At 39.5% G+C, this 17,449-nt stretch overlaps 1 protein-coding gene across 2 annotated transcripts in view; it reads left to right on the forward strand.

The window, feature by feature from the left end:
* The window catches only part of LOC107098934 (serine/threonine-protein kinase D3-like), a 73,685-nt gene that overhangs the window by 14,206 nt on the left and 42,030 nt on the right, over nt 1-17,449 (forward strand). The window contains exon 1 of one of the 2 annotated variants that reach the window (XM_015396840.1): nt 6,186-6,362. The exons of the other annotated variant lie outside the window; for it this stretch is intronic. Coding sequence (XP_015252326.1) covers nt 6,345-6,362 — 18 coding nt within the window. The 5' untranslated portion in view covers nt 6,186-6,344. Of the gene's footprint in view, nt 1-6,185; nt 6,363-17,449 lie in introns of those variants that run through there. 2 annotated transcript variants of the gene reach the window in all.

Genomic DNA, 17,449 nt, shown 5'->3' on the forward strand with positions numbered 1-17,449 from the left:
ATTCCCCTCCCTGTGAAAGGCTTAGCCACATGACTTGGCCGGATTCCACTGAATAGATTTCCTTTCTCTGTTCTCTGGGCTGATTTGAAACGTTGCTTTTGATAGTAGTGGTTTTGAACTACAATAACCAGTTCTAGCGGGTTAAGGTCAACCTTGGTACAGCACAACCAAGTCTAAAAGGTTCAGGCTCCTGTGGTCAAAGCTCCTGAATGCCTTTAAATCAATTCTCTTAGTAGTACCACACCGGAGGCAAGTTAGGCTCCTTGAAGGCCGTGAGAAAGGATGAAGGCAGCCAGCCATTGAGTGGTGGAGGCAGATCTAACCCAAGATGGCTTGTTCACATCCCGGCTGTGGCTGAACCGTCGCTCCAATCTGGGAGCTCGCTGGTCTCTGTCTGGTGTTCTTGGCGGAGGGGGGGACTTGATGAATGGTGCGAGATAAACATCCATAGCTTCCACTTGTTGAGCACTTCCTGTTTGGTGTCGCCCAACTCCTCTCGTGCAGTCAGCAAGGGAGCAGTTGAAGGACAAAAGTTCACGACTCTCTGAGAATGACTCCCAGCAAGCCAGCTGGTCAGCCTGGACCGCCAGCCAGATACAGAGCATTCCATCTTCACCCAGGCATATTTGGAGGATGATGCTATGCTTCTGCTGCTTCTGCTACTGCTTATGGGTGGGATCAGACAGTAAAGACAGTGAAACCTAACAGTTACACCCTTTTAAAATCGGACTTGTGTTTTAAAAAACAGTTCGTTTTATTGACTCTGAATATAGAATTTACTGTAAGGCCTCAGTACAGTTTTGTCTGAAAGATTCAGGAGGAAATACTGGGGTAATTCTATGTCGTTCAAGTGAATAAGCGTTAAACTTTTTCCTGTTGTTAGTTTCGTGAGGTTGCTGCAGTTACAGTTCAGCTGGAAGGGCTGTGAAAAGCAGCTGCCTCAGCCACAGGTTTCCCCGCTGGTTTTGTCATTGCTGTTAACTCCCAGGCTCTGGTTGAGGTCTTTGCAGCTGCCACTGTAATTACTGAAACAAAGGTCTTTTTGAGAAACGGGTTGGGGAATGTAAGGGAATAAAATAAGGATTGGACTTCAAAAAGGGACTTTCAAAAAGTATCACTCGGAAAAACTATGAGCATTTGCTGCTGGATACTGATGTTTTTTTGCAGCCTTCTTTGTCCAGAGCCTCTGTAACATTCTTGCATGAAGCAGAAGTAAATGCACCCTCACCAGCATGTTTAGGTCATATATTTCTGTGGTAAGCAGTCTAGTAAAAATAACTGTAAGGAGAAGTATATTGCATGTTGCTGCAGTCTAAAAGACCTACTAAAATAACAGGGGTGTGTGATGTAAACAAAGATTTAGAACCGGTTGCACTTTTTTGGGCACTAGTGGTCTTTATTTACAAAATCATCTGGAAAAAATGGGGTTTAAAAGAGGGACAAGACATGTCTGATTACAGTTTATCTCCTTATTTTAATACTTAGTGGCTGCACCTGCTGATTTCATCACAGTTCCCATATTTCTGCTTTGGAGGCCATCAGGTGATAACTTCTTTGTGCCCACAAAAATGGTGATTGAAATTTATGCTGATTCTGAATATGCAGAATATGTAACACAAAGTGGCTGGATATGTCAATGTCGTGCCATATGTATACAGGTAGCTACTGCTTTGGAGATTACTTGGTAATTCCCCCTTCACTGATAACAAGGCAAAAGCCAGATGGATAGAGTGTAGAATCCAACTGAACTGGGAAGGCTCCTGTCACTACCCGGAAGCACGATCTGTACCATCAGCTCATTGGCGCATGCGCAACCAGATATACATTCGGGTTTCCATAGTTCATGTATTTATTGTACTAAAAATACTTATTTTATCCTTAACTCATTAAAGAATGCTAATAAACATCTTAAAAAAATCTTTTATGATTTTTCTGAGACAATTTGGATGCTTTTCCCATATTCTTTGCTAAACTGCTTGTGTGACGTCATCATCGGACATGCTCTGAGAAGTACTGCATTTTAGTAGTTTTTTTCTTTAAATTACGCACTATATACCATACGGTAAACACAAAAGAGAAACATGAAACTCAAAAACACTAGATTCATGTTTAAATCCAAAGCCGAAAAAGTTAGCTCCTGGACGTAGCGTAGGATCCCATTTCCTGTACTGATCGGGGACAGACGAGTGATAAAACAGAAATTATTTTAAGGCATTTATTTTCACAGGAAATACATTATTAGCCTTCAACACATTATAGTTTAGTACGCTTAAAATTTTGGGGGAGGAAAAAATGCAATTTAGGTCTTTTTTAGAAAAAGAACCCGAAGGCGACCCGGAAGTATATCTGGTTGCACAAATGAGCGGATGGTACGGATCGTGCTTCTGGGATGAATCGGGTGGCGACTGCTCCTGTAGAAAGTGTTCGCAAAAGGCAGGGACAAAAAGTACAATTCTTCAAGCTGATTGGGTAGCTGCCTCCTATGTCCATTTTTTAGCCAATCACAGAAGCAGTAGCAGCAATGCACAACCATCCTCCCATCCTCAAAGGCATAAATCAGGTCCTGCTTTTCAAAAGCTAATTTAAGGTAGTCCATCTAAAACCATGTTGATTCTGCTTAATCCTTTTGCCTCTGGTTGACATGTTGACACCATACACATCACTGCATTTCATTGGTCCAAATTAAAGGGAAACAGATCTCCTTGCTCCTAGCAAGATGTATTTTCGGTAATTTGATAATTAAAAAAATCTTGTGACAATTCATCTTGCTGGCAAGTTAACCTGCCTGATAGATTTGATGAATAAAATCCCTCAAAGCCCTAAAGGCTTACTTTTCACCATGGTTTTAGCTAAGAGACAAATCCAAGTAGCAGCTTCTAGAACTTCTTAGCTTTTTGATAAATCAGAGACAATATAAGTGAAAGGAAAGACTACAAAACCACATTAGTTTACTGTAGTTTTCTTATTCTTAAGAGATCAGTTTAGTCTGAGTTGTAAACGTTATTAACCAAATAAATAAAAATACTACAATGATTTATTTTAGCCTTTTTTCCTTTACATCATAACAGCCTTTGCTTATTAAATGAAGTGTATAGACTTTAAATGCTCTGTAAATGCAGGGAGAACGCAACTGATGAAAAATTTAGAGGCCACACTTCAGCATGACCAGCTTTGAGTGAAAAAAAACACAGCAAATAAATCACTGTTCACCTCCCTGGTTCTTTTTAAGCCAACACGTGCATCATCCTTTGGAGCTGCTGGGTGTATTTCACCCTAGAAGACGTCCCGGCAGCAGCAGGGTATTACTTTATGTATGATATGCAGCCAAACGTTCTTGGAAAGTTCACTCGGCTTCTCAAAAAAAAAAAAAAAAACAGTCACCAGTGAATCAAAACAACTGGTATTGGTTTTAAAAGACAAGGTAATTGCCCTTTTTATATGTAAGTTTGCAGTGTTTATTTTCAGGCTTACTGATGTATGTATTCCAAAACCAAGGAGTTGACTGAATTTATATCACAATGGGGACTGATGCACATGCACAAACTAAAGCCATCTTGCACAAGGAATCTATCAATTTTCCTGGTCTTGGAGTAATTTGTGGAAAACGGGGAAGAAAGGGGGGGGAAAAAGGAGGAAGGGGGGTATCTCTGAAGTTAAGTGAGCTAAGTAATTTCTACCATCTGCAGTGCACATTGCTGCCTCCTCGCTCCCCTTTCAATGTAAAGTGGCAAGGCAGAACACAAGACCTGGCCGCAAAAGTCAGAGAATGACAGAGTGGAGAAGTTTGGATCTATGGAGAAGGGGGCGGGGGCGGTCCCGTTTGTGGAGGGGATTGATTTCTCTTTTACTTCTTTTCCTGCCAAAACCATCAGAAGAAGCCTAGTTCTACCACTAAACATGGCTTATAGTTTGCACGAATGTCCCCAACCGCACTTGATTTCTGCCAGTCGTGAGTTTATAATCTTGCATCACTCCAACCTGCACTAATGCTATCCGAAATGGCTTTAATTATTATTACATCGAAGTGGCGGTGAACAGTGTAACATTACAACCATTTAATTCGCTGGACTCCCAGCGATTTCGCTCTTGTGAAGCCAAATTCGTGGTATTTAGAATTGCCTCCACAGTTTTCTGTTGATAAATTTGTAACTATGGGTTACCAAGGTTCACTGAAGAAGGATTTCTCTTTTCCTTTATTAATTCACTTATTAACAGTTGACTTTGAGTGGCCTCCATCTTTAAAGCAGCCAAGGAGCCTCAAGCATGACAAATGCTGAGTAGAAGCAGGGAAACGAGCATTAGTGGAACAGACCTTACCCTCTTCATCATAATGTATCCTTGTTCTATTTATCATGTTAATCTTTGCTGGCTAGGGGAGATCTTTGAGACACAAGATTATATATTTGTTGGGAGATCTGCTAACACTCTGAAATGGTTTTCCGCTGACCAGCGGCGAAGTTCATGTGACTTCCATTGTTGGCACTCAGTCATATCAGCAAGCCATTATTGATCTCTGCAGCATTGAGCAGGATTCAGAATGTCTTATTCTGCTGTTGTTTTCTCAGCACTGTTTGCCTTTCCTGTCTCTCTGCAGAGAGTGATCTGTCAAACTGATAGGAAGGTGGCAGAGGAAGTGAAATTACACGTTAGTGTAGCAAGCAGAAAGTTCACTAGCAGCACTAATTCTAATGCATTCAAATTGAAGGTTTGTTTAATTTTAAGGCAAAAGAAAGCAACGCGGCGTGACTTCTTCTGTCACTGTGTCTCTTTATTCAGCCACATTGGCTGGTTAGCTGCCCTCAGAGCCGCTCCCTGTTTCCATATTCCCTCCGCTGCCGCTCTCCAATCGGCTGTGGTCGGCAGAGCAGCACAGCTTGCTCGAGTCTGTGTGAAATGGCTTTTCTGCGCGCTGCCCCTGCCATTATTCTTGTCCGTGCGTATAAACATTTAGAGAAATTGCCTGCTGGGGCTCGTGTTTAAAAAGGAGGTGACAGATTGAATGTTGAAATGTGGCTGTTCTGCTTGTTTTGGAGTTGGTGCAAACAGTGTTACATGAAATTATTAAGTTTAAAAAAAGGGCTTAGAAATCAAGAAACTTGTTTCTAATGGGTTTCCGAAACCCTCAGAGTGATACTTGATGTTTTTCTGTTGAGCAACAGCCTGCTGCTCCTACATCCTGCTATTACCACACACCTTCTGACCTCCACCAGAACAAGAGAAAGTGCAGAAGCCATCAATCTTGCAGAAATCGCCCCCAGGTTCATCTGTTCATTTGACCTATGTGGAGCTGAAACTGGTGGCTTTTTCTTAGACCAGACAGGAGAAACGGAGTGATAGTGCCGCACACTGTCTTTCAGTTTCTATGCAAACTTTTTAGATTTTATTAAATACTTTAAAGCATCTGACCGACCAACAGAAAGTAAAATGTAACGGAAGGTAAAATGATGGTTTTTAGAGGGAAAAATCCAATAACCCTAAAATAACCTTTATGCAGCACACTACTTTCAGATAGCACGTACACAGGGTCCGAAATTAACTTTTTGATTCACCGACCAAGTGGATCGGAAGATAAAATTATTTAACAGCCAAGCATATTTTTACCGGCCAGAAAAGAAAAAATAATTTTTTGCTCTCATCAAGTCTGATCTCGTTCACGTATTTTCTGCACACTGAGCGGCTGATTAGCTTAGCATCATCGTCATAAATAAACCAGCCTTCCTAATAGTGCTATTTTTCAAAGATACTTGCTCCCCCTCCTCCTCATCGGCATGCTGTCTTTTAAAAGGCTTGGTTGCTCCAACTATATGACGCCACAGTTTGCCTAGCGGGAGAGTTGTTGTTGGGGGTGTGCTCTCTGTGTGGATGTCTGTCTATTGGCGGGAGAGGAACAGAAAGCAGAGGAACAAATAGACAGAAGGGACACTTGCCAAAGTTAAAGATGAAATGACTGAAATGCAACTGTGGACTTACTGTGGATTTACTCGCCTTGTGGCGAATGGTGCTCTGGCATTAATAATAATTGAACTTTTTATTGATCTCACATTGGAAAAATTCACCTCTGCATTTAACTCATCCCTTTGGGGAGCAGTGGGCTGCCATTGTGCGGCGCCCGGGGAGCAATCGGGGGTTAAGGGTCTTGCTCAGAGACCCAGAGTGGCAGTCTGTGGGTGTGGGGTTCGAACTCAGAACCTCAGGATTCCGAGCTCTATGCCCTAACCAGGCTCGGACTGGTAATCTGTGATACCATACATTTGCCCGGTGTGCGGATCCTAATTTCAGAATGCGAGGGCCGGCCCTTCTTGAATCATACCGTCCCCAAAACTTACTCTCCGGACTTACTGTCCATGCACCTACCTGTGACAGTAAGTAACTCTAGGAGCTCAAGAAGTAATACAATGTTAACTACCTAAATGATGCATGCAGTATATATAGCCCTTCCTTTGTCATGCACATCCTTATGACGGTTGGCATATGGTGTACTTTTCTACTTCTTCAAACTGTAAAATCCTTGCAACAAACTAAATTATAGTAAAACAAAAATTCTTTCTTTAAACCAAACTTACGGTAGATGTTCCTCTTGTATTTCGCAAATTTATGTTCGAATATTTTGCAAAAATATGTTGCGGTGCATGATGGGTTTTTGCATCTAAAGGCTAATGTTTCCCGTCTTACGTGCATTGTTGCCAGGTTGGTATGTTTCTCTAATCGGACAGTTTAGGATGCAAGTTTGGTCGCTACGCAGCAGCAGTCACTGTCCAAAGCCAGTAAAACCGCATAATAGAAGTCTTGGTGATGGTGTGATGACTCGTGTGATGCTTGAAGATAGATCGATTAATCCAAAATGTGTATTGGTATTGTGTTTCACATTTGAGGCTCAGACGTTTGACTGTGCTTTTATTTTTTTTTTTGCGGGGGTAGGGGGTCCATAATTGGGCCGCTGTAGATGGAAAAAAATCCAGGGTTGAAAATTGTTCCCAGTCCGAGCATGGCCCTAACCACTAGGCCGCCACTCCTTGGCCAAATGAAATATTTTGTGTTCAATTCAGACCCTGCACCTAAATAGTACATAGTAAATTGTAGTGACGTAGAATAATGGTGAAGAGCTCTGGTCAAGCCAATAATAGACTTCCTAAACTGGAAGTGTTGCTGACGGCTAAATGTTTCTGTGATTTTAAGGTTTCAACAACCATATTGAGAGCCGCTCCCTTCGTCTCACCTTTTTTTATGTCATTACACTGTCACAAGTACAGAGCAATGAAATGAACTCTGCATTTAAAAGTTCCCAAAGGGGATGGGTTAAATGCAGAGAGTTTGCCATTGTGCGGCAACCAGGGAGCGGTGTGGGGTTAAGGGTCTTTGCTCAGGGACCCAGAGTGGCAGTTTGCGGGAGTGGGGCTCGAACTCAGAACTTCTGGATTACAAACGTAATGCCCTAACCACAAGGCTGCCACCCCCCTGTTAACAACAATCAGTCGATCAAGGAAAACAACTATAATAGCATCCTAGTTATCTCATGAGGAGCTGCAGATACCTTAATCTCAGGTGGGACAATAATTTCATTTAAAAATGGAAAAAAGAATGCAATTGTTGGAAGAATACTCCTTTTACAGATTGTTACAAGCAGTTTAGTAGACATAAGATAGAAAAGTTTAAGATTTCATTCAGAACGCTGATTCATAGCAAAACCTGGGGGCTCGCAGTATCATAGATGCTTTCCCTGAGCTGGGAAAGGGACTGAGGTCACAGCTGAAAAGGAAGATTGATGGAGCCAAATACAGGGGAATGAAACTGGAATAAAACTGTTGCAAAACACTTGAGATTGGGAAGAGGCCGTCTTTCCAGCAGGATAATCATTGGAAACATAAAACTCAGTGCTACAGTGAAAAGGTTGATAGGAAACTATGTTCGTGTTTAGAATGGCCTGATCAGAACCGAATATTTCTAATCTGGCCCTCTTGTTCAGTCTGATTTTTGCTGATTTTAACCACGTATCCCTTATTCTTCTAGTTCACTTCAATTTTGCAAAACTTTTAAGTGGATCTGTTATAAACATTCCAGTTAAATGCACCTTATCTGTCAAAAGTTAAAGCAGTAACGTGCCAATATTTGGGAAGCTTAACAAGGAGGTATGATCACTTTTGCAAAGCACAGTATATCTTAAGAGCAGAGGTGCAGGAGTTGGATCACACTGTAGCCATAACTCATCAGCTGTGTGCGGGGGCCTGGCCAAGCATGTCTTAGATCATGCTGCTGTCTTCCTGCGAAGGGCTCAGATCCTGTGACTCAGCCTTCCTCTGCTCTGCCTGGACGCTGTTATTGCCTGGAAGGAGCCATGCACACACATGAAACAGATACTGTACATGAAACCATGCACCAATTGATATATATCGGTCACTGAAGGCATGCAAGTCTGTTTCTGTTATTTATCTAAAGATTTTGCAGTGTTAGGCCAAAAGCCACCTGGTTTAGTCAGAAATGCAGTGACTAGTAACTAAACAATGACTTCATCTCCATGATCTCCTCTACACTTCTATGGCTATTGAACTTTAAGCCAAATTACCTCAGTGGTGTATTGTTTCTCCAGATTTAAATAAGAAAAAAAAAGTGACAGAATAAGAGTTTTCTTTGGACTGCCTTCGGATTTGGCTGGAAACCATCCGTTTTTGGTGGTCAAAGCAAATAAGGTAAGCTGTGTCGCTTTCTTGGAGTCTCATGCGGATTGAACTACGTCTAAGATGACAGGTGTCTACTTTCCTGTTATACTGCGGTCTGGCCACGGCTCTACAGCTAATCGTGGTGGTTAGAGTAGTGATTCCACCACGTCTGCACCGGTTTGAAAAAAAAAGAAAAGAAAAAAGAAGTAGGCCTACAAAAGCCTTGTGAAAACAAGGAGAGAGTTAATTACATATGAAAACATAGCACTGTTTTAAAACTAAAGTCATTCTCAACCTACAGCGCAGCCTTTTTAGTCAGACTACATTAATCATACATCTATGTAGTTTGCAGAATAACTTCCTCACAGCATTGTTCACTTTTCCCCAGCAAAGCAGGTCTGTAAGCAAACTTGTGTTGCAAAGAGCAACAGCTGAGTTGCTGTTAAGATGTTGACCTTGTTTCACATGTGTCACAGTGTAGCACTACATACATTTGGAGCAAAGTGTTCAGGCTGGGCTGAGACTTTGTCTTTAAAGGCATCAGATGGGATTCAGAGTGGATGTGCTGCTGCATTCAGTGATGACACATTGCAATCCGTCAGCAGGAGCTGAACAAAAAGGGAGCCATATTTCCCCCACGTGTAAGAACACTTGTTAGTCAGCCCAAAGAGTCAGCGAGTCACTGCTTATTTACCACTAAGCCACCGCACAAGTTTCCTTTCTTCTGCATGTGGCAGATTGAATTAAGCTTTTCCTTTTGTAGAGGAAAAAGGGAGATGTAATGAGGAGTATATAGAGCAATTGTGTTCCAGAATACGGTGGGATGGGTTTGCACGGTTCTGGAGGTGTATTAGGGTAGAGCTTTGTCAGGCAGCTACACATACCTTCCCCCCACGCCTTCTGCCTCCAGCTGTGGGGTGTTTTTCTTGGCCTAAGTCTGGAAAGACAGAAGCAAACCGTTTTACATTATGCACCGTGGAAATGAAGCATGCATTATGAAGTTTGCAGGACAGAATGAGAGGATGTTATCTAGAAGTTTCTGAAATGATTAGAAAACTTCCTTTTTCCTGGATATAGATGAACATAACCTGCTGCTTTTGTGTGCAAAATAAATGCAGATAGCGGAGCAATGATGCAAAACTCTGTAGTGTAAAAAAAATGGTTGCTTTGAACTTGAGGGTGTCTTTTTTCTCTTTACACTACATTCACTTTACATTGCATAATCTTTACATGAACTTTTACACTTTGTTTTTATTTTTTCCAGTTAGTTGCTGTTTTGAAAGCAAAGTATTTTTTTTACCCCTCGGAAATATGAGTGGTTTTAGAGTAGACTATGTTACAGGATCAACTACATGTCGGAAACTTTCCCTTTTAAATAAGTTTTCCTTGGAGCAAGATAAGAGAAAAACAGAAAAACATCCAACCTTTCATTGAAAGGTAAATAAGAGGCTGTATGATTAGAATAAGGAGCTGTTTGGTATATTTTTCACTCGGGGTAATTTAAGCTGTTAAAACAAATGAAACGGGAGTTTCAGTAATTTGAGCTGCATTTAGTGTTTTAGTGGATACAAATGAAAAAGGTTAAAGTCATGTATAGAGTGGGTGAAACAGATGTTCAGTCCCCTGATATTTTTCTGAGTTTGCACAAACTAAACACATTCTCTGCATGCTGTGGTAGTGTCATCATAATGCGGAGGTATAGAGTATTTGCAAAAATATACCTAAATGTAATTATTTGTTATGAATACCATTTAAAAACAATATCATGATTAAGCACTTCCTGACTGTTATTGGCAAGTCCAGCAGTAAGGCAGTATCTTCAGCTGCACACCAGATTTTCCCCAGATCTCAGAGGGATTTTGATCTGCTCGTCTTTGCAAATCCTTCAAATTCTCCATGTTTCGTGTTTACTGCTTGGAAGTTTAAGCTACCTGTATGGATTAATTTTTTGGATTGGTGTCTGTAGGCTGACTGGGCCACTTTATGACCTTAAAGTTGTAGGGAAGTGGCTGTTCAAACCGTTGCATTTCTGAATTCTCCCGAGTGGTGCACGACTTTACACGAGTGAATAAAGTGAATGTGATTGGTCGATTATCAAGAGGGCAAGACTGTTGTGGTGGAAGGTTTGCAAGCAAGTCTGGTTGTGGCCGGTTTCTCTGAAGGCATCTTGCTAACCAGTTAGCAACTTAGTGCTAGTAGAAATCACATTGGGACCAAGTAGCACTAAATTGTTGACTTAGAAATGACCCTGTCAAGGAACGCTATGGACAGCGGAAACATGTAAGAAAAGGAGATTTTGGGTCGTGGATTAGTCTCCTCCGTTATATAGTTTTTATTTAGATGAGGAAAGCGGGGACGAAGATGTTGTGGAAGAGGACGCCAGGGCGGCAGAAGCTTGGTTTGGTGTAGAAGGCTTACAGCCATACATGTTTTAACCCTTGCCTCACAAAGCTGCCAGTTCTGTTAGCTTTATGACCCCAAATACACAGACGTCCTTCCCCGTGAACACTGGGACGGAATTCAATGGGAAAGTAAATGAGTCTCATTTCAAACGTTGCGTATATTAGCTGCAACATATGAATCAAGATGCTATGATCTTATTGACAGATGACCGTTGATATATGATTGGCTGAATTAAGGTGTACAAGCTGCGGTATAACTAACTAGCCTGCAGAAGATAATGAAAAAAAATCACAGATTTTAAGACATGATTTTTTTAAAAATTGAAAAATAAAGATAAAGAGAACATTTATAAACATGTGTAAGCCAGAATGCCCTACGACTTTAATATCCTTCTTCTTTAAACATGCTATTATTTTCCTTGTTGTGTAACCTCTGTTCTTATCATGCTGGAAGAATCATTCATGGTCCTTCCTTAGTGTCTTGCAACTTTCTCCTAAACTCCTTTCAAGGCTACAGTTATCTTTTTTTTTCTTTGCTACATTTTGTTCTTGCATTCGACTTTTATAAAGCAACAATCATCAAAATTAGAGGTAGACGGATACATTGACTGGCCGATATTTTTGGCTCATGTTTGCATTTTTCTTTCCTTCGGTATCAGCTGATGGGTGGATGCATTCGCTGATTTCTTAGTGCAATCAGCAGCCATGCTTTGTTTAATTTTATTGCCTAGATAGATTAAATCTTTTTAATAATGCTACATTTTTTAACTTTAGTTTTGTCTGTGGTATGAAAATCCAAATTTTTTGACGTCTCTGCAGGACCTGCTTTGTATGATCTTACTGTGAAAGATGATCCTCCTGATATGGTTCTATAGTTAAAACTTATGTTATTTAAGAAGTAGAAGTAGGCTGTTTCTATAGTAACAACCACAATAATTTAGAATAAAAAACACCTTAACACATAATGGAAGACAAAAAAAAACAGTATTTCCTGTTTTTTTTGTGTTTTTTTGACGCACAAATCCAAAGGTTATTAAATTGTAATTTTTATCTAACTATAATTTCTAAAAAGAAATTTATTTCATGAATTATATAAAAATGTCCATGCAAATCAAGCTCAAATTTGAACATTTGCACCTGATATAACTTGGAATTACCATAAATTTGGCTCATCACTGGTGTTTCCTTGTGTAAGTCATTTTTCCAGAGCTGCTTATGATGAGCTGAAGTATCAAGGCATTTGTTCCTTTGTTGCGGGCGGTAAATTTCAGTTTATCGTAAAATTTGACGTAAAACTGTTTCCTTTTAGAGAAACCTTTACTGTGATGTTGTATTACTTGTATGTCAAATGAGCAAACTCCTTAAGTCATTTCCAGTAAATCCAAGTAAACATCCTGATTTAAATAGCTTTTTAAGATCAGAAACAAAAGTAAGACATCTTGTGCCTTTTGATGTTGTTTCTCCAGGCAACGGAACCGCTTTCTTGAACGATTGAATAAATGAAAATTTATGTGTCAATAGTGTTATTTATTTGCTGAATAAAAGCACCTTCTATCACACTCTGATCCTGTGACAGCCTTTATCTTGCCACCTCAAGCGAAATAAACTAGGGCCTTCCACCTCCTGACTGGTGTTAAATGTTTCACAAGAACCCTGCACCTTGGCAAAAACATATCAAAGCTTTTGAATAATATTTTACTCACATGCTTTGTTTCGTTGTTACATTTCTACAGTGACCAGGATGTTCATATTTGTTTAAACCCCTCTGGAGGGAAAGACATTTTTCTACCATTTGCTCAAAGTTACTGCTTTGGTTTCACAGCCTGACTCAACATTTCTGACAAAACCTTAAATGAAGAGGCTTCTTTTTAGTTTTAGTCTTCATTAAACGATAAGCATTACTACATCTTTGACAGGAGAGTGTGTGGCTTTAAATAATGACAGCTCACCGCATTTTCTAAACTAAATATGGTTCAACTTTAACCTTTAGACTGTGGGTGTCTGACTTTCAGATTAGAAATTTACAGAGTAGGAAGGGAAAATGCTGTGAGAATTCTGAAGAATGAACCACATCACTACTGTAGGATGCTAGAGATAAAGGAGCCTTTTTTATCGTTTTAGGAAGATTCAACGTGTTTCTGAATTACTTCATTATTGGTTGCTAACAGTGACATTGACTCATTGAGAAAAATAATAATACACTTTAGTTAACCAATCAAACTATTGATGAAATAAAACCAAAACACAATATTTGAGTCTCAACTTGATCCTTTACATTTTTTTTTATTTGTCACAATGTTCTGGTTTCTAAAATAATTTAAATTTTTTTCCCTTTTCTTATCTTTTACAGTCTGTTTACCAGTGCATAGATGCTCATATTTGAATCAGCTGCAGCTTTTGCTGAACTGTCTAGATTAGAACATAGGGTGACCAGTTCTTGGAAAAGAACAAATGTGGGACAACTAGGATGCTTATGGGGGATAATGCATAATAGACGTGGCTTTTTTAGCTGTGTTTTTCTTTCCTGACTCACTTTTACATCATGCTTCCCTCTTATCAAATTTAAAATAACATTGAAAAACTTAACAAAAGCTCTCTGGGATTCACCAAACTATAAATGCCTCCTCAGTGTTAGTTGTGGCTGCTTTTTTTGTTTTTCAACCATAGTTTTTATCATATTTTGTTTTACGGTCCTTTGCCTGTTTTGTTTTAGAGCACCGTGCAACACTTGGTCATGCTTGCAGCTTTGCTTCTTTCACATTTAGGAAAGGCACCTATATATATTTTTTAGTCTTTGTTTTTCCAATTTGACTCTGTCAAATGCGGGACATAGCTTTGGTTTGTGGGAAAGTGGGACAGCGGTGAAAGGTGCAGGACTGTCCCACACAAGTAGGGACATCTGGTCAACCTACCAGTACATCTACACGGTCCTTTGCCAGGCCAGGTGTAAAACAGCAGCAGCAATGCTCTCCTCCTCCCTGTAACCACCAGAGCAATGAAATAAATTCACTGTGCCTCACAAAACCTTTTGTTAATTTCACGGAGCATCTGGTATGCGTTCAGATGCATTCTGTGCAGTGAAAACAGCCTAAATTGTTGTGCACCATCCTCAGCTTGTCAGATTCTGCTCATCTAAAATGAGCGGAAAGTTTGTGACTGGAACAAGAGAAAATGTAAAGTTTTCATTTTTATTTCATAATATATCATTTCACCCATGTTTTCCTGTCATCTTCAGCCTCTCTTTTTTTCTCCCCTACAACCTCATTACTTTTTCGTGCAGAAGGATTTAGCACATCAATGGTGGATTAGTTCGTTTAACAAAAGCATACAACTGCAAAGCCTGTCTCCACTCTTCTTTCCAGCCTGACTTGTGGACCTCACACACAGCCCCCTGTCTTTGGTGTGTGTGTGGTCGTGGCTGCTTGGCTGAATGGATCCTCGTTTGAAGATGATAAAAAGATTTTACTAGTCTTAGATGCATCCAGTCACATGTGTGGAAGTTTTGTTAGAAAGCAGATTAGATCCGCATAAAAAAGGACAAAAAATGTGTGTACGTTATTTTTAAAGATACATTTACTCCAAATTTTATTCATTTCGTATGATTTGTTTTTCCTTAACATCTTCTGGGTAAAGTAAAATGGTTAAAATAGACAATCTGCCAAACTATTGTTCTTGTAGCTCATACTTCCTCTTGCTTTATTGGGTGTGGAAAGTTGTGTCCTCTGCCTATGTAGCCGTTACATGCTTGCCTGCAGATGCTCCAGCTTCAGAGGTCTGCACAGTGGAAACTGCTGCACAATATGCCAAGAGGAGGGGGCTCAGTCTGGAGAGACTCTAGTTAAAAAAAAAAAAAAAAGTGCATTAGAGAGCTAGCTTGTCCCAACAGCGGATGAAAACCCAACAGCAAAACTGCAGCCAGCTCAGGAAGGATGCTCCCCATTTCTCCCCCACTCACAGGGCGGTGAGGGTTCATGCCACATGGTGTTAATCACCTGAAAGTGTGTCAGGGTTTAGGATGTAGATGTGTCGGAATGAGGGGGCGACCTGGAAACGTTCCAAGAAGCTGGCGCGTGCCTCTTACAGCACACAGTGCAGAGCAGAACTCTATGTAGTTTAGTAAGTCACTCATTTAGCATAGGGTGTAACAACGGCTCACATTTGTTATGGCTGCATTTTGATAAGATAAAGTAATTTTAAAATGGTGGCTTAAAGATTAAATGATGATTTTTGCTTCTTAAGAGCATTACTGCTTCAATTGTCCTGGTTGTAACTTGCATTATGTCCATGTTTATAGAAAAGTAGATCAGATGAGATTAAATGGGATGGAGAGAAAATGAAAATTTATGAAAAAGAGAATTTTGATGCAAAATAAATAGAAGTTTGTGTTGTTTTAGACCTAAAAAAGGCACCATTTCAAAAGGTTAAGGGGAAAGTGTTCACAAAGACAGCTGCAGATAGCACGCTATTAATTACATGGAGTTAAAGGAGCCGCATTGCTGCTGTAAAATGCAGTGATGCTTTAAGTCATTATTTGAACCTCCAATGAAAGCCATCTTAAGTTTTTATCAAAAGACCTCCCCAGTCTGGACTGGTGAGGCTATGTTCACAGATCAGGGAACTGTGACTCAAATCTGCTCTTTTTGCCCATATGGGATCTTTATTTAAATTTTTCACAGCATTCTGAACTGCCTGATTCCAATCTTTCCACCCCACAACTAAAAAATAAAAATTTGAGCCTTTCCCATATGCAGCACTAAATCACACAAATATATATATGATCAAATATATATATATGATTTTTTTTTAAATCATCGGCAGTCTAAACAGTCATGACACTAAATATTTTACACTGGAAAAAAAGATCTAGGAATAAGTAAAAAATTATTAAATTAAGTGTATTTACCCTTAATTTGAGAAGGTAAATGAAACGGTTTGCCAATGGAATGAGTATTTTTACTCTTAAAATAAGATAATTAGATAATATACACTTAAAATAAGACAACACAATTGTGTTGTCTTATTTTAAGTGTATATTATCTAATTATCTTATTGGCAAAATGTCTCTTTTACCTCCTCAATCCATGAACAAATGCACTTGTTTTAATAAAAAAATTACTTTTCTAAATTTTTGATTTTTTCCAGTGTAGGCATATCCATACCTCCAGAGCATTTAACAAATGGGGTATTAATAGGCACTTGCAGCCTTTAGTGGCTATTGAGGAGGAAATGCAATCATTTGATGCACATGTGCTGGAGCAGAGGCTTACCTAAAACAAGCGGGTCCCGAGATTGAAAACAATAGGTGTAGAACAGCGTGGTAAAAAGGATTATGAGATGAATTCGTTGTCATTCTTTTTGGGATATCAAGACTGATCATGGAAAAAAGGTAAATGCTTAGTATATATACACCTTCCATCATTCATTTTCTGGGTCGGCCCTTGTCCGAGGGGCCTCACAGTTTTACCCAAAAAATGCTGTCATAAATGGAGAAAAAGATCCCAACAACTAATAGGAACAGCTTCCTTCAACAGTCCAACAGCTATAGATGAATAATACTTTTTCCATTATAATGGAGCACCATGTCAGTCAAAAGTGATCAGTTCATGACGATTGGCAAATGGATCATAATGTGTCATGATGATGTTCTTACTCAAGCCATAGAAGTGTCCAGATCTTAGTTTTATGTAGATTCTACAAAATATATTCCTGAATCTGATGCATTTATCAGTAAAAGCCTTTAAAATATATGACGTATTTACCAGAAAGTTTAGAAATATGCATACAGTGAAGTTCAAAACATAGATTTTCAGCCTGACTCAAAACTTGATGTCCTTAGGATGCATTTAATTATATTTAAGTTGACAAAAAATTCTTGCAAGATTGTAAAGCGATTCCTTTCGGAAGCGACCTGTTGTTATGCATTAGCTCCGATGCCTTAAATCTCAGAAACCATGTTGTCAAGGAGTGTTCGTCCCTAGGTAAGTGTCCAGTTGGAAATCTGATTTATTCAAATCTTTTAACCTTTACAATAACTTAATAGGAAAAGTCCGAACATATTCAGAATTTAAACTTCTGAAAGTACTTTAAATATGAAATTATTGCATACTGTTCAATAAATGATAAGTGTTTTTAATGAAGAGTAATTATCATTTGAATGTGCTTTACAAGAGAAATCAGTGTTTGCCAAAGAACACTACTGCGCTAAATTCATTCGATCACTGCGAATGTATTAGTTTTAGATATAGATAATGATCCATTGATTATGCCATGCTGACCGGACTATTCCTTTAACCAAAGGGTTTCTAAGGAATCATTCTGGAGACAGTCTCTTTGGGAGGCTCACTCAAAGGGCTTGTGGATTGGTCTTCTTAACCTTTGGTTTCTGCTGTGCCA

The sequence above is a fragment of the Cyprinodon variegatus genome, unplaced genomic scaffold, assembly GCF_000732505.1.
Source record: "Cyprinodon variegatus isolate N-32 unplaced genomic scaffold, C_variegatus-1.0 Scaffold27, whole genome shotgun sequence".
Lineage (NCBI taxonomy): Eukaryota > Metazoa > Chordata > Actinopteri > Cyprinodontiformes > Cyprinodontidae > Cyprinodon > Cyprinodon variegatus.